The 18787-nt window shown below is 41.6% G+C and overlaps 1 protein-coding gene across 1 annotated transcript in view; it reads right to left on the bottom strand.

Moving 5' to 3' along the window:
• Positions 1 to 18376, bottom strand: part of ube2h (ubiquitin-conjugating enzyme E2H (UBC8 homolog, yeast)) — a 124778-nt gene extending 106402 nt beyond the window's left edge. Inside the window, exon 1 of the mRNA XM_041202748.1 lies at positions 17844 to 18376. Coding sequence (XP_041058682.1) covers positions 17844 to 17896 — 53 coding nt within the window. The 5' untranslated portion in view covers positions 17897 to 18376. The remainder of the gene's footprint in view (positions 1 to 17843) is intronic.
• Between the last annotated feature and the right edge of the window lie 411 nt (positions 18377 to 18787).

Below are 18787 nucleotides of genomic sequence, written 5' to 3'. Positions count from 1 at the left end.
TCTGAACACATACATGGTTTGGCCACCTTTACTAACACCTTGCCCATGAGATGCTGTGTCCCAAGTGTTTCCTACATTCACATTAGGCCTTCTTCACACAAAATCTTTAAATAGTCATTTGGTAGTACAGAACTTGAGTATTGCTGTAAAAAAAAAGACATGCTGTCAAAGCTTTTTGTCTTGCGATCATCAGGACAGATTAGCAAGAACATCAAATCTCGAAGGGAACAACAATTTAGACTGCATGAGAAGAGTGTGCTGATTGGTTGGTAAGTGGACTGATTGGTATAGTGACTGAGGGCTCTCTGCTTCTTCCTTGAACAGAGGCCCAAACAATCCCCATCCACCACCACTCTCCTCCGTCTGGCTGAACTTGTTCTCTCACTGAACAATTTCTCCTTAAACTCACCTCACTTCCTCCAAATAAAAGGTGTGGCTATGGGTACCCGCATGGGCCCCAGTTATGCCTGTCCCTTTATGGGGTATCTGGAACATTCCTTGTTCCAGTCCTACTCCGGCCCCCTCCCACAACTCTTTTCTCCGGTACATCGACGACTGCTTCGATGCCGCTTCATGCTCTCGTCTGGACCTGGAAAAATGTATTAATTTTGCTTCCAATTCCACCCCTTCATCATTTTCACATGGTCCATCACTGACACTTCCCTTCCTTGACACCTGTGTCTCACCAATACAAGCCAGCTCCCACAGCTACCTCAACTACAGCTCCTCACACCCTGCTTTCTGTAAGGATTCCATCCCATTCTCTCCGTTCCTCACCTCTGTCGCATCTGTTCCGATGATGCCACTTTCCAAAACAGTTCCTCTGACATGTCTTCCTTCTTCCTTAACCGAGGTTTTCCACCCATGGTGGTTGACAGGCCCTCAACCGTGCCCGGCCCATCTCCCGCACATCCACCCTCACACCTTCCTCTCCTTCCCAAAACCACGACAGGATCCCCTTGTCCTCACTTATCACCCCACCAGCCTCCACATTCAAAGGATCATCCTCCGCCATTTCCAAACACTTCTTCCCTTCATCCCTTCACCCACAGCCCCACTCTGTCGGCATTACGTAGGGACCGCTCCCTCCGGGACACCCTGGTCCACTCCTCCATCACTCCCTACACCTCAGCCCCCTCCCACTGAACCTTCCCATGCAACCACAGAATATGCAACACCTGCCCCTTTACTTCCCCCTCACCACCGTCTAAGAGCCCAAGCACTCCTTTCAAGTGAAGCAGCATTTCACTTGCACTTCCCTCAATTTAGCCTACTGCATTCGCTGCACCAAATGCGGTCGCCTCTACATTGGAGAGACCAAACACAGACTGGGTGACCGCTTTGCGGAACACCTTCGGTCTGTCCGCAAGCATGACCCAGACCTCCCTGTCGCTTGCCATTTCCACACACCACCCTGCTCTCATGTCCGTCCTTGGCCTGTTGCAATGTTCCAGTGAAGCTCAACGCAAACTGGAGGAACAACACCTCATCTTCCGATTAGGCACTTTGCAGCCTTCCGGACTTAACATTGAGTTCAACAACTTCAGATCATGAACTCTCTCCTCCATCCCCACTCCCTTTCCGATCCCCCTTTCTCCAATAATTTATCATTTTTTAAAATATATTTTAATATATTTTTTCCCACCTATTTCTATTTTTAAATTTATTTCCATCCATTGTCTTATCTCTACCTTTTAGCCTATTTCAATTCCTTCCCCCCACTCCACCCCCACTAGGGCTGTCACTTGTCCGTCCTGCTTTCTACCCTTAACGTCCCCATTGTCCTTTTGTCTATGACATCTTTGGCAATCGCTTCTTTGCCTCCATCTATCACTGGCCCTCTATCCAGCTCTACCTGTCCCCACCCCCCTCAACCAGCTTATATTTCACCTAATTTCTATATTTCCTTAGTTCTGATGAAGTCATATGGACTCGAAACGTTAACTGTATTCCTCTCCACACATTCTGTCAGACCTGCTGAGTTTTTCCAGCTATTCTTGTTTTTGTTTCAGATTTCCAGCATCCACAGTATTTTGCTTTTATCTGATTGGTAGAGGCATTGCAATGAAGAATGCACCAGGGAACTGTTAACTTGCTTGACGACTGCATCATGATAATGGTGAATACCACTCATGCTGCTACTGCATAGCTTCACTTGTTGCTCAAATTTTTGAGACACCTTACCCTTCCAGGGTAACTGGAGGTAGACTGGGCACTTTTCAGGGTTGAAAGTGGCGGCCTTAGGCCCACAAGTTTGTGGAATATACAGCGAGCAATGGGTAGCCATTATCCCGCAGGATGGCTTTGATGCGCCTTACTTCAGCATCAAGCTTGCACTGTGAGCAAGTAGCTCAGATCCTCTGAGGTTGTGGATAAAGCCAATCTTGCAGTGCATAGAACTGGAAGAACCCCAACATGTACACTGGTTGGTGAAGGATGGCTTGTGGTAGACAGTAGTAGAAAACCCATTAGCAAATTTCTCAACTTGCACGTCAAGGAAAGGGAACTCATTTGGCTGTTCCATTTCAAAGGTAAATTTGAACACAGAATTCAAAGCAGCTACATCAATAAATAGACAGAATCAAAATCTAGAAAATCTTCAAGGACTCGCAATGCCAGCAAGTTCTTCCGGAGCAGACACGAACAGCAGCACTTCCTCTTTCTGAGGGGAACCCTGGTGTGCCACTTACAACAACTGGGACACCTCCTAAAGTAGGTGGAGCGCAAAAAAACAGTTTCATTAAATCTGACTCTCAAGTGTAGTCTTAAAGCCACCTGTTTATTATACTATTTTCAGACAATGGGGTTATGCTGCTTACAACAAATTCATTAAAGTGCTTTGTCACACTGGTCAGATTGGAGGCAACACCTGTAGGTCACTGAAATTGTTAGGTGGCTGGGAGCCCCTAAACTTTTTTCTGGTACTTTAATCCTTGATGCACATGAATGAAGGCAAATGTAATACAAGCAGAAAATAGGCTCATATCCTGCAAAAATCCTGATGAAAAATCACACTTTTGAACAATACAAGTGCAGAAAATGGAAATTCTCAGTGTCCTGCCTATTAACTGATTCTGTCATTTAAATACATTTTTTTTTAAGTTTTAGGGAGCTTCTTATTCCATACTGTAAACAAAGTCACGCAGGCAAGCTCTTAACTTGGTATACAGTGAGCCAAAGGTACTTAATATTCTCCCTGTAGGTCCATGAGGTAACAGCATCTCTCAGTACAAAACTAAGCCACACTGACCAGTTCATTCCCAGCATGTGCTGAACTAGCTGCTCTCACCATCCCCAAGCTATGGAAAGGCCGAAGAAAGAAACAAAAGGATCTCATTCCTAATCTTTTTCCAAAAGATTCCAGATGAAAAATGGAAGTATGGCTGGAAAATCAGATTTGCTTGTGATAAAAATTCCAGCCCCCCACCCCCCAAAGCTAGCTCACCCTCGACAAGATACTGCAGGACTACCGCCTCTATGGCCATGGGCTTGGTTCACTCTTGGGGAAAATAACAGGTCTACTGGCATCTGTGACCACTGACTCAGCTCCACCTTGAGAAGGGTAACGGGTCTACTGGCACCCATGGTACTGTATGAGTCACCACCTTCTAGAGAATAATGGAACAAAGAAATTGCTAAATAAATTGAAATCCTGAAGAGTTCGAAAGAAACATTAACCTGTCACCTCCTGCCAAACTGTTTGAGAAAGGAAACAATGTAACAAAAGTATGGAGAGATTTTATATTAGCCCAAATGAATATGCAAATGACAAAGGCAACAAATGTTCTTGCATATACCCAAATCAGTTGCACATATTTAAAAGCTAGAAGACACCGAATTGTTACACTAGTGACTGTCTAATGCAACATCAAGTATCCTCTAAAGTTGTGTACTAAGGAGCTTGGATTACAGAAAGACATCTGCAGAACACTAAACTGGCACAATTTCCAACCACAAAAATAAAACATCTGCTTCTTGCTGAACAGGAAACCTTTTAAGACACTGGCCTTCCCCTTTGTTCCAACGATTCTGTTGCAAGGTGCTCTTGGGTTCCAACGCCCTTTATTAGTCTCTTTACGATCTCCCCAGATGCCTCTTACAGCCCAATCTGATCAGACACCATTTCCAGTTCATCAACACAACATGCAGACAAACCTCAGCAGCTTTTCCATAAACTTTTAGCCTAAATTAATGGTAGAGAAATAATTCTTATCACAAAGAGCACTCATCGATGGTTCAGTTGATTAAGGTAGCAAGTAGCCAAGCCATAAAAATCAGGAGTCAACCTTTAAATAGCTAGCTAAACCAGAATACATCATTGTCAGTAGAATTAGCCTCAACTCCCTGGGTTAAGAGTGGTGAATTTAGTGGAGGTTCCTGCTCATTTTATAGTGACCTGCAGGTACTGCTGTGATATCACCCCTCTCTCCCTTAGCCACAACCCCAAATCGAATAGCTTCCTGACGCTCGGTCAAAGTCTAGGCTCACAATTGAAAGGACACTTCGCTGAAGTACCAGATGACACTCAAGGAGCCATAATGCAAACAAAATCAATGCTTTCCGGACAAGAACCAGGGAAAAATGACAATGAAAAAAATGGGAAATGACAGATGGAATTATATAGAAAAGGGCTTCAGGGGTAAAAGAAATGGAAGAGCTCCCGTTGGCAATCCACTAGGTCACTTCCAACTTCACTATGAACATACGCTTTGCTTCATAAAATTAAAAAACCACTGAAAACAAGGACACAATCGAACCTGATTCATCAAAACATATCCCCAGTCAACAAACTGGGTAACACTTGACTTAAATGCTCATGTCACAAGGTCATGCAAACATTTCCACATCTCAGAAATCAGAGGCCTCTGTTTACAAAAGACTTGTGCTGTTCCCACAGAACACCTGTTGAATACAATTTTAAATGTGGGCACAAGATCACAAAGCAATTCAATCCCCCAGTGAAACTGATGAGCAAATATAACACAGCACAGTTACCAACACTGCCAGACGCTCCTTTTCAAACAAACTCCTTCCTATCTGCTGCCTTTGGGTAAACAAGATTAAGAGAAGACCTGCCTTGTACCCTTTGAGTAAGCAGCTTTGGTATAATCTCTTCAAATCTGTCCATAATTTTCCAATGTTTCCAAGGTAGTTTTAGAAATAAACAAAAGAACACAATATTTAATTGTTAGAATTTTTGAACAGTTCCCCCTGTTGGGTTAACTTCAGCATTTCTGAATACTGTACATAAAGCTTCTCTGATCTGCCCTATACAGCTCAACATTTAAATCATCCTAAATGCATAACAAGCCTTCTTGCATTAGGCCTCTAAAAGGGAATCAAGTCTAGCTAGTTTTCTTGCTGCTCCAATATTAACAAGTAAAAATGAGAAGACAATTAAAAAATGGAAGGTTGGTTTCAGGAAAAGCACTAACCATTGAAGCTTACATTGTTTATCCAAAAGATTAAAAAGACAACCAATTCCACAGATAAGCTTCACTTATGTTTTTACATCTAAATACAGTCTGGCATTCCCATTCAGGTCCAACTATTACTTAAGCAAACTTCAAGATACTAACAATTATTTGGTCAAAGTCTCACCTCCACATTGCTAACAAAGTATATGTACAATGCCAAATTATATAAAGCTGGCTTTATATCCTTTACTCCCCAACTACCAACACTACATTATTCTTTACCTAACCGTAACCCACTGTTGAAGCTCCAGCAAATCATCTTATCTCCCTTGCACTCTTATTTTTCTACTATAAAGTAGACAAATCACATACAGCATCAAGCAAGATCCACACACAGCATGCCAAGATTTCCCAGCTTTTACCATCATGTGTTGTGGAAATTGACTTTAAAAGGAAGCCATTCAACCAATTAGCTCTTGAAGTTGCTAAATAGCCTGGTGATTCCCCCCCCTGTGCCACAAGTCACAGACAGAATGACTAAGGACAAAACAAAAACAAAAAAAGAATTACGTGGAAAAACTCAGCAGGTTTACTAAGGACAAGCTGGTTGCTAGAAAGCAGGCAGAGCAATATGAATTAAGCAAACTCAATTTTGAAAAATGTACCCATACCAAAAACGTTGATTTTTGTTCTCTATCAGCCCAACTCAGTGTCTCCAGGATTTTCTGCTTTTGTTTCAGGTTAACAGAACAATGCCAATTTTTTACCCTCCTTTCTTGGACTTAAGTAAATTCCTTGCTGCTAGCCAGTTCCATCAACATCAAGTGGTCATCCAGATGTTATCGTGCCTTGAGAGCAAGTACTAGCTATTTGCTTGACCATCTTGGTATTTGAAGTCGGTAGTGGGGTGGTTTCGCACAGAACCAGGGGAGAGAAATGAAGTATGTAGCAAGCCTGATTATAGCTAGCTAATTGGACTTGCATTCAATTCTCTGGAGAACAGGTGGCTAAGGTGTGATTTGAGAGAAACATTTATCATTAAAAAAAAGGAATTGGCAGGATACACGGGAAATTATTTTTCAATAGTTGGGGACTCCAAAAACAAGGAGACACAATTTTATCTTTAAGCTGGTTAAAAGCAATTACAGAAATAAATCTTCACATGAAAGGGTCATGGCAAAGTGGAATGTACTTTCCCAGAAGGTAATAATACAGAACCAACTGAGGTGCTTAAAAGGGAAGCAAGTTATTTATTTGGGAAGAAAGGGTATTAGGGATATGGAGAAAAGATGAGGAAATAAGACTTAAAAGATTGAAAACAAAAACAGAATTACCTGGAAAAACTCAGCAGGTCTGGCAGCATCGGCGGAGAAGAAAAGAGTTGACGTTTCGAGTCCTCATGACCCTTCGACAGAACAATGCCAATTTTTTACCCTCCTTTCTTGGACTTAAGTAAATTCCTTGCTGCTAGCCAGTTCCATCAACATCAAGTGGTCATCCAGATGTTATCGTGCCTTGAGAGCAAGTACTAGCTATTTGCTTGACCATCTTGGTATTTGAAGTCGGTAGTGGGGTGGTTTCGCACAGAACCAGGGGAGAGAAATGAAGTATGTAGCAAGCCTGATTATAGCTAGCTAGTTCTGTCGAAGGGTCATGAGGACTCGAAACGTCAACTCTTTTCTTCTCCGCCGATGCTGCCAGACCTGCTGAGTTTTTCCAGGTAATTCTGTTTTTGTTTTGGATTTCCAGCATCCGCAGTTTTTTTGTTTTTATCTCTGTGCTTAAAAGATTGAACTTCCACAGCAGTCAAGACTGTCACGTGGGCGTAATGAACCGAATATCCTATAATGTGAGCACAAGTTGTAACAACAAAGGCTGAATAAATTGAGGAATGGAGGAATTAGACTATTATATCATAAACTGATAAAACTTTTCTTCCAGTACAATTATTGGCTTGCTTTTTGCCTTTTCTTTTTGACAGTGCAAGTAACCAAATACTATATGTCATTCATACCAGTGACACACTGCAGACCAACAAATGGTGCAATGCTGTGACTAGATCAAAATTTTTTACTATGATCCTTTCTCTGCCAGCCATTAGGATGGAGCATTAAAAATAACATGCATTTATATAGCATGTTTAACTTAGTAAAACATCCCAAGGTGCTTCATAGGAATGTGTTATTAAACTAAATTTGATACTGAACCACAAAGGAGATATTAGTACAGGGATCTTGGTAAAGAGGTAAGTTTATAAGGAGCATTTGAAAGGAAGAGGGAAAGACAGTGAGGCGGAGAAGTTTAGGGAGGGAATTCAGATCATAGAGGCGTAGGAAGCTGAAGGCACAGCTACTGATGGTGTAATTAGAATCAGGGGTGCAAAAGAAATCAGAATTAGAGCAGTCCAGGGGTCTCAGAGGATTGAAGAGTTAAGGTAGGTTGCAGGATAGGGAGGGGCAATGCCATAGAGGGATTTAAAAACGTATGTGATTGGTGGCCAGAACAGTGTACAAGAAAAGAAAGACAACTTGTTTTGCAACTTAACTAAAACATTAACTAACTCCACATTGCTGATGTTGCTTTGTGCTAAAATTTATTCTCTAACACACCAACATTTAACTCAAACACAATTCTCATCCTGCTTACATACCTCAAGGAGGTTCCCTATTCCCAAAAACATAGGTTAGCTCCCCCAACTGCTCACTTGACTACTGCATAGTATGTGGAACTGAATCTTAAAGGCAAGGAAGATCCCATTTACAATCAGGTACTCATACTGACTTTGCCAATCTCATTGGGAACATCAGTTGGAGCACTACAAATTACCTCAGCACCTCTAGGCTACGAAGGGAAGAGTCAGGGACAAATAGCAAGAGATCTTGCTCCTAAAAACAATTCAGTGATCAACAGTGGAAAGCAAGTGACAACAGGTAAGGTCAACTCTGGGATCAACTACAAAATCGACTGTGTGCTAATGCTCACCATTTAGGCTCATATGTCAACAGTGGTCACCTCAGCGATGTGCCAGAGGTCACTTTCCATCCATGGGGCTTACCTTAAGATAAGTCAACACTGAGAAAATAGAGAATTTAAAAACAAAGCACATTCTCTGATGGAAAAGTTACCCAATGAAGCATCAAACCTAGGAAGCAAATTTGATTCTCGCCATTTGGTATTAGTTGATCCAATACTAGAGGAAGGATAGAGTGTAACAACTGACCTCAATATTCATAGGTTATTGGATGGGAGGGAGAGCGCGCGCGCGAGAATAAAGTTAATCCAACATTCCTTCAATGACCAGTGCTGTAAAATGAGTGGCAGTGATGCCCCCAAGATAGCCTGATAATGGTCAGAGTACCAGAGACTGACAAGCAGCCATGCAACCATATATTAGCAATTATGCAATGCCTTCAAGAGAAGGTAAAGAAAAAAAATGGAATTCATTTACAAATACAGCAGCTGAAAGGGCTCCTTGAAGCTCAACCGTTATATGCCACTGAATTCCAACACAATCTGCATGTAGATTTTTGCTTTGTGATGTTAAATACCCTGTAGTCTTATTTATATACAAGGGAAGTCGCAGCATAATCTATGACAGTATCATAATCAGCATCATTAATCCTTAAACTGATGGATCGTAATTTTAATCTAGGAAATGAGTCTTTATTCAGGCAGGAAAGGTTTGGTGAGGACAGTGTTTAACTTCCTCTGTGGAAGTGCAGTGCCTCCACCTTAATTGTTGGGACAAGTGATCACCCTGTGGCTGAATAGCCTTTCATGTCGCTGTGCCTTTGAAGAATTAGCCCATTCCCATATGATGGATTGAACAGAAATCACTGCATTCATAAAGAGCCTCATCACATCAAAACGGATTTCTCCAAAAATGCAGTGCTCATCATGCAAGCAAATTTTTTTTTAAACTGAAGAAGTCACCATCATGGTTCTGTTTCATGAAGTCTCACAGGACAACCTTGTATCAGTTCACTGCACTATACAGTAGAGAGTACACTGCAAATTTGAAGGGGACTGATCTGGAAACTAAATGGAAACAATGCAAAGAAACAGCAGGAAATAGATTGCTGCAACAAAAGGTCACATTAAAACAAGCAACTGCACAATTCATCAGCTCAGCTGTCCAAAAAATAATTAATGGGAGATTGTCTCTGGCACTTTCAGGGGTTATGCAGTTAATGTTTTTTTTTGGGGGGGTGGCAAGGGTGGTGGGGTGTGAGGAACATTGTCTTGGTACAACTGCAAGAAAAATAATACTATGGGTTTAAATATTGCAATAGAATTGAATGAGAAAATATAGGACCAAATAAACACTCCACAGTTGTTGCTCAATTACCTTAAAGGAACAATTTATTAATATGAACGCTTGAGCACCAATAACAGTTCGACAATTATTTTTCTCTTCCTCCATTTTCTACCAATTTTCTCCATTCTCCAGCTAAAGGCATTGACCACCTGCTGCAGTACAATCATTCTTCACATATAAGCAAGCCTAGATAGTACACCAGACAAACAACAGAGCTTCATAGCCAGTCCTGACCCTACCTTCCTCAGACATCTGCACAAACACTTCCAGGTAACCAAATGTTAGTATGCAGGTACAGCAAGTGATCAGGAAGGCAAATGGAATGTTGTCGTTTATAGCAAGGGAATGGAAATTAAAAGTAGGGAGGTTTTGCTACAGTTATACAGGTTTGCTGGTGAGGCCACACCCAGAGTACTGTGTATAGTTTTGGTCTCCTTGTTTAAGAAAGGATATAAATGCATTAGAAGCAGTTTAGAGAAAGTTCACTTGATTGATAACTGGAATGGGGGCGGTTATCATATGAGGAAAGGTCAGGCATGCCAGGCCTGTATCCATTGGAGTTTAAAAGACTGAGAAGTGATCTTATTGAAACATACAAGATCCTGAGGGGACTTCACAGGGTGGATGTGAAAGGATGTTTCCCCTCATGGAAGAGCTTAGAACTAGGGTACAGAGTTTAAAAATAAGGGGGCTCCTATTTAGGACAAAAATTAGGAGAATTTTTTTCTGAGGATCATGAATCTTTGGAACACCCTTTCCCAGCAAGCAATGGATGCAGGGTCAATTAATATTTTTAAGACAGAGATATATAGATTCTTGACAAACAAGTGAGTCAAAGGTTATTGGGAGGTAGGCACAATGTGGAGCTGAGGCCACAATCAGATCAGCCATGATCTTATTGAATGGTGAAGCAGGCTCAACGGGTTGAATGGCCAACTCCTGCTCCTAATTCTATATTTGTAATGTAAACCAATCCTATTATGCATTAGTTCAGTATTGGCTTTGCCAGTATCTTTAACCAAAATTTAACTTTTATTGAATAGCTCAATAAGGAGGAATAAAGCTTCAACTGGCAATTGTCTACATTTCACCTTTGTTCCAATACCCATCTTATTAAAGCACAGAAACGCATTAGGGTATTGGTGATAAGGGTGGTGGAGCATGGGTTTTATTGCCAGAATCCCTTGGATTAGAAAATGGAGATGCCTATTTTACCTAGATCATATTGGGAGATGATGTATTGAGTGTAGTCACTTGTCTGCTAGGCAAAGAAAAGAAATCATAGTAGAAGTCAACACCAGGCCATAACTCTCAGCAACCAGTTCAGAGAAGCGTTTGTGCAGCCCTGGCAGATGGGTGCCACAACTCTTAAGCAGCCTAAGCAGAAAGGGAATGAAGGTTCAGACCTTTCAAGAAAAAAAGGTAGCTCAGTTGGAAAACTCTTTTAGCAATAGTGATAGGAGGAAGAAAACAAATTTCAGGAAAAAAAAGTATAAAGTCAAACTCTGTTATTTCAATGCTACATTATGCATTCCTCATGTCCTCCTACCAAGAAGGTGTCGATCTCAGTGGCAAAACTTAACACCATCAGATGAATTCCATAACCAGCTATCAGGATGTATGCTACTTCCAAGCAAGACTGGGCTTCCCTCCACAGAGACCAGCCCTTCAATAAACAACTGCAAACATGCCTTCAATGTGAAGACAATCAATAACAGGTTTCAACTTAAACATTAAAGGTGGATTTCATCTGTCAATTTCCAGCACCCAGGATACCAATTAAACAGCAATTCTGTGAAATAGTATAGAACTGCCACAAGTTTTTTCTAAATGCCTTCAAATCCCACTTGTAGCACATTCAACTTGAACACAAATTAATTTCCCTCAGGTAAAAAGTGAATTAAAAATACTGAATACCAATAAGGATGGCATTAGTTTTTGAACTTTGCAGCCACTAATGTAGGCAAATGCACCAGCCAATCTGCTATAGTAGTGGTGGTTAATAAATATTGGCTAGGAAACCAGGAAGACTTACCTGCTCTTATTTGAACACTGCCATGGGATATTTTACAACTATCTGACGAGGCAGACAGGGTTTCAGTTTAATATCTCATCCAAAAGACAATATCTCCAACAATACAGCATGCATTGAAGATTACCTAGATTATATGCTGAGGACTGCGGAATGGGGTTTGACTCAGAGCTAAGTGACACTGAGTCAAGGATGATGCTAGAACAAAATCTGAATGGCTTGTAAAGTCAGCCAACCCATGAATAGTATGCACAATTCCAGGTGCCTTTAATTGGCTGAGACACTACTACTTTTCTGTTCAGGTTTGGCCACTCTAGTGTTATCACTCCCATATTTTTCAATCTTGCTTTCTTTGACCTGGAAATAGTACATTTTCTTCATCAGGTAGAGATAGTTTTTACTCAAAATGGTTCTTGCACTTCTCTACAATCCCTCAATTCATTTCCATTGGGGAAACTAGACCAAGGGTGAAGGTTCTCCCAAGCACAATGCCATACAAACAAATCAGTTGACATCAAGGTTCCAACCAACAGTGCAGTCACAATATTTCAACCACTTCACCAAAGCACTAAGATAGAAAATGAAATTGGCATCTGTAATTCAAGGAAAGATGAACCAGCAAGTTGACACTATACCCCAAGCTGTGCACTCAGCTGTTTGATAAAATAATGCCCCTCTGATCTACCAATAACATTGCAGGTATAAAATCTTAATGTCCAACAAACTTCATGAGCAAGAACATTTGATCAGCAACAGTGCATGCTATTGAAAGAAATAAGACCTCTTTAAAGGCTTCTCAATGGTTCAGCTGGTTAAGGCAATGAGTGTCTGAGCCATATAGACCAAAGGCCCCAGGTTCAACCTCTGTTCTACCCAGAATTTGCTCACATCAGGTGGGGCTACAATGGTGAAAGACATTACAAGCAACTTTAAAAGCCTTCAATTAAAGATGGTAAAATAGCCCAAGCTCCTTATCAGCCAGAGACCATTACAGCACATGCAGATGCTTGATAAAGGCAGATCAGGTTCACCTGTAGCCTACCAGCATTCAATATCTGGATTTATAAATGGTGAATGCTGGCTTGGCAAAGTATCAGAGGGCAATTGGGCACAGAGCTCGATCCCAGCAAGGAAGCAAAGCCTTAGGGCTATGATGAGCATTTGCTGAAAAAAGGAAGTCCAAGTTGCACCATCAGCCAACTGGTATCAAGTTATTTCAAAACTCAGAAACAACACTAAGATAAAAGCAAAAAACTGCAGATGCTGGAAATCCAAAACAAAAATAAAAAATACCTGGAAAAAAACTCAGCAGGTCTAGCAGCATCTGCAGAGAGGAACACAGTTAACGTTTCAAGTCCGTATGACTCTTCAACAGAGCTAAGTAAAAATAGAAGAGGTGAAATATAAGCTGGTTTTGGGGGGGGGGGGAGAGAAAGAGGAGGAGACGGACCACACAGGTAGAGCTGGATAGAGGGCCAGTGGCTCACTGGCCCTCTATCAGGTTCTACCTGTGTCCCGTTTCTACACCCCACGCACCACCCCCCCCCCCCCCCCCCAACTCCCTTAAACCAGCTTATATTTCACCTCTTTTCTATTTTTACTTAGTTCTGTTGAAGAGTCATACGGACTTGAAACGTTAACTGTGTTCCTCTCCGCAGATGCTGCCAGACCTGCTGAGTTTTTCCAGGTATTTTTATTTTTGTCTCAGAAACAACACCATTCATTTACCCCAAAAATAATAGCATAATTCAAAAGAATTGCTCATTTCCCCCAAGTATTCCAACATCATTACCAGGTATATTCAACATTTGCTATCAGCACATTACAGGAAAAAATCTTAAGCCACATTCTTCAATATTGTGCCACTAGATTTCTTACACACTTTCAGCTGTCACCTCAAATTATTCCCATCACCATCACACAACAGACCTATAACCATCAGAACTTCAGCCTATTGTTAAACAACTCAAAAAGCTCTCTCCAAGAATTATCCAAGTTTGAAAAGGTAATTTTTATTACAGTGCTGAGCTTTTCTCCCCTCCACAGGTCAACTAGGCACAGTAGGAGAATTTCACATACAACCCATCAATGCTTCACAGAAATCCTGCTAACACAGGTTTGCATCAGCCTAGCCTTGATGACAACCTACAAGTGCAAAGTTTAATGAACAAGGTGTTGTATGAATATTGAGGAAGCTGGAACAAATTCATGAATCACAATTGAATTCAATTTGTTATATAACCTGCACACAGACCAGCAATTCATGCATATCACACAAGCTGCATTTTTCCCTTAGACAACCCAGTATTCCCAAAGTTCAGTTATTTTCCTGTGTTGATTAGGACTGTAGCAGAGTAACATTCTCAGGGTCACCTTTGGCAAACACCACTGTATGATAACGCAAAAGTACTGATTATCCTTTGCCACAACCAGTTCCGTTCTCCTCCCATAAAAAAACACAAAGCATTCCACAGTTAGATAAAACATGCATTGCTGTTCCTTTTTAAGAACATTAACTTGGACAAATTTTATTAATGAAACTTGTAGAATACCCACTGACTGCTCAGTTGCTTCCAGTCTTGGGACTGATGCACATGGAATTAATTACAAGATAGCAATGTTACTGGCAGTTAGATGACTTTAGACATTGCAAGAGTGAAGCCAAGTGGGTTACAACTGCTCTTTGATCCCCAAGACAGAGCAGCACTCATGACAATTCATCATTTATTTTATTGTTTGGGTCCTCCAGTCTACAAACTCCAGTCTGTAATGAATGTCTCCACCTCCTCCTGATCTCCCCACTCTAATACTGATGGCAGACTTCAGGCATCATGATCCACACTTAATTTTCCAGTCAAATTCCTCATTCAACTCCTGTTTGGTGTCTTATTTGTGAAGTGTCTTAGGAGTGCGTCAATCAGTTTGTTGTGACTTCAAAAGTTCATTTTATTCCATTCAGGTACCTTCCACTACGAGGTAAGTTAAGTACAGACACCAACAGTCAGACACTATGACTCTAACGCAAAACTGATTATTGCATTGGAAACTAGTGGACAGGAGCGCCACCCCAACAGTAAAATACTCAAGTCACACGATGCTGAAGGCCCAAGTTTAAGTTCCAGCTTCTGCCACATTCACTAATCTGAACCAATTATAGCAGTTGAAGCACTCAGTACAGGTACCAGAAAGAAATCAACCAAGGCTTACTTATTTTCTGATACATTAAGTACTACTGGAAAGCATTCATGTACATACATCTGGGAGACCAGAATCTGACACCAACACAGTGTCCTTAGCAGTCAAACAGACCTCCCACATTCAATGTCTAGGGTGCAACCATGAATCAGTGTTGTAGGACTGTGAATGCCCAGAAGGAGTTAACATCTTCAGGAGACCAGGCCGAAAACTGGTTTAAAAAAGTCCTCCATGAAAGATTAAAATTATAACACAAATATTTTTTACTCATTCTCAGGATGTGGCTGGCAAGATCAGTATTTACTGCCCTTTCCTAATTGTCCTCAAGGAGATGGTCAGACAGAGCTAAGCGATCCTACAACCAATGGATTAGATCAAAGCTCCATAGTCTTGTCACATTCAAGCATGGATGGATTGAGTGGACAATTAAACAACTAAAGGGAGGAGACAGCTCCACAAACATCCTCATCCTCAAAGGTGTCAGAATCCAGCACAAAGGCAAGGCTGAAGCATTAACAACCATCTTCAGCCAGAAGTTTTGAGTAAATGATCCATCTCAACCCCCCCTCAAGGTCTCCACAATCTCAAGTGCCAATCTTCAGCCAATTCAATCCACTCCATACGATGTCAAGAAAGGACTGGACACAGCAAAGACCCTGAGAACATCCCAGTTGTAATTCTGAAAATTTGTGCTCCAGAAATAGCTGCAGCCCTAGCCAAGCTGCTCCCAGTATAGCTACGATGCTAGCATCTATCCAACAATGTGGAAAATCCTCAGGTATATCCCTGTCCATAAAAGGCGGGACACATCCAATCAGGCATTTTGTATACATTACTTTAAAGGAATTCATCCAAATAAGAGAACTACATAATCAACTCCAGCTCTGGCATAAGATCTTAGTCATGATTTCAACACCAAGCAAGGCAATACAAACCTTGGTAGAATGCAGTCACCCATGTACAAACCTACCAGCTATGCTAGAAAGAGTGAAATGGCAGACCTAGCTGCCCACCAAACAAGGCTGCAGAAGTGTAGAAGTGATTATGTGAGCTGAAGAGACAGGACAGAGAGCATTAGATCAGGCGTATGGTGTCACAAAGCCAAGACTGAGGCAGGGAGAAAAAAAATCCACAATCTCTAGCACTCCCCAGCAGCTGCTGACAGGAGATTGGCAAAAGTCTGGCAATATTGTCTGTCACCTGGGCTACAATGGCAAATCAAGCAGATAAATTCAAACTACCAAAGTACACAGGGGATCATGGCAAAATAAAATGTTCCCATTGACTTTTTTTAAAAATAAAAAGGGATCAAACCAAACTTTAAAATGTAACTAACATACAGGACAACATTTTCATAATTTTTCTTTCATCACTGACACTTTATACAGAAAAATTAATACTAGAAAAACAGTTCAGAATGTGTAAGCCAAGGTAACAAACAACCTACAACTAATGACCTTCTGACACACCAAGTCGCCTTTGCAATGACAGCTTTAAAACTAGCTCGATTTTTTTCAGTATTAAACAAATTATGACAATTTGAGAGAGTTAGGAGCGAAGGAAAACTGAACTGTTGTTGATTAGTAATCTGCCGTTAACTGTGTGAGCCCCCACCCAACAAGAACGCTAGACGTAAGTAGTCTTTCTTCTGTGGTGTCAGCTGGTGTATGTGTTTGTGTGTTAAGTAAGCTCCTCCTCCAGCTCAATTCCGGCTGGTAACAGTACAGCCAATCTGCTCTTTGCAGCTCGCTTTAGGACCAACAGTTGCTGTCCAACGAGTTCCAGCAGGTAGCACCACCAAAAACACAAACCCAAAATGGATGGGGGGGGGGGGGTAACAAGATATAAATATATAAGATATTCATGACACAAACCCCTTTGTATACAAAAAACTAACTCCGCTGCAATACATCCCAAACAAGCAACAAAAAATTACCCTTACAAGCCAGCACAGGAAACAAAAAAGTCAAATTACTCACAAGAACGAGAAAGTAAAAACAGAAAGACCTCTGTATAACACCGTAAACACTCGAGAAAAAAGTAGTAATTCTATCAGCTTAGATGGAGCAAATGTAATGAAGCATTAAAATGTCACCCGATTGAGAGAGTTGACATCCACGCTCAAATTCCTTGTTTTTCTTCCTCTCCCCATCCCCCCCCCCCAAGTAAACCTAGTCAGATCAACAGGCCAAAAATACCCTAGAAATACACGTCAGACAATTCCCGACCTCTATTGTAGCTGAAAACATACAAACAAGGTTTGATGAGATGTGACGCTGCCTCTTAATCATAAATCGGTTGAAACATTAAATCTGGCTTTCAAACATATGACACACAGCACACAAAAAAGGGCTAGATTTTTTTTAAAAGATAAAAGGCCTAACAAGAACCATAATCTCACCACAAAATCAGAATTGAAAACGCCACGAATTTAAATAATTCCTAACACACAAAAGGCCAACCAAGTGTTTCCCCAGAAAATACTCAACACTGGATATAGAGGGATAAAACTTCAACATAAAATGAGGAAACCTTGAAATCCGTCACCATGAGGATGTTGTCATTTTTCTTTGAGATGCAATGGTTTATATCAAAGACCTAACACCCCCCTCCCCAAAAAAATCTCAACCATAACCATCGTGTCAGTTGCATTTTTACACAATTGGGGACATACATTATGTATAAAAATACCAATTGATGGACTGAAACTGCGGTACAGTATGTAAAAAAAAATTAAAACATTTTCCTTTAACACAAGCAAACGGCGCATTTGACACGATAATTAACAGACGAGACAAAGAAGGGGGGGGGGAAAAAGAGAGAGAGAAAGCGTTGGCTGCTTTAGCCTTTCCGAGTGGAGACTCGCTGGTCTGAAGGATACAGTTTGACCACATCGGTGTCCATTCGCCTTTTCCCGGGGCTAGGGGAGGACATGTTGGTGCTGCTAAGGAGGTGACGGCAGGCGAGCTTTTAATTCCTCCTCTTGGGCCTGTCTTCCTCCAAACCCCCGCGTACACACAACACAGAAAAATAACCAAACTCTCTTCAGGTGCAATCGAGAGACGGAATCCCCTTGCCGGGGCGGGGGGAGGCGCAAAAATAAAATGATATATAGATGTCTATTCAATCAACAGCGAAAAAAAAAGCAAGAAGGGGGCAAACTGTGTGTGAATGAGTGTGTCTGAGGGGATTCGTCCCCCTCTCTTCGCTCTTCACTCGGGCGACGCCACTTTGTCCTCTTCAGACTCTGAGGTGATTCTCCGTCAGTCTCTGGGGTTCACTTTAATGGTCGCTCTGTGATTGCGGCTGTTTGTTTCCCTCCCCCCCCCCTCTTCACGGCACTCCCTCGGCCTCCTCCTCCTACACGCTCTTTCCCTCTCACCCCTCGCTCTCTCTCTCCCTTCAGCTCCCTCTCGCTCTGACTCCTCTCTGATCCTGAACCTTCTCTTCAACCCTCGCCCGTGACGTTGACGTTGTTGTTTGTCTGCGTCGTCGCGACGCGCTGCGTCACCTTACGTCACAGCGCACATCGTCACCAACCCCGCCCCTTTCTCCAAAGGCATTTTGGGACTTGTAGTCTTTTCCTCTGTAATTTCAATGTGAAGTATTTCAGTTGCAACCCCACTAGGTTATTTTTTCTTCTTTTGAAACATATTTAGTGATAATAATTATTATTACATAATCTTGCCATTATGTGTGATAATAAATAGCGAACTTAACCAAAGGCTAACAAACCGACCATTACGTCATATAGGGGATGTGTCGACAGTGAGCATGCGTTTGTGCCGAAAGGCATGGCGGGGGCTGTAGTTCTACTGAGCTGAC

Source organism: Carcharodon carcharias, chromosome 13 (genome assembly GCF_017639515.1).
Source record: "Carcharodon carcharias isolate sCarCar2 chromosome 13, sCarCar2.pri, whole genome shotgun sequence".
Taxonomy (NCBI): Eukaryota; Metazoa; Chordata; class Chondrichthyes; order Lamniformes; family Lamnidae; genus Carcharodon; species Carcharodon carcharias.
This window is presented reverse-complemented; position numbering and strand designations above follow the sequence as displayed.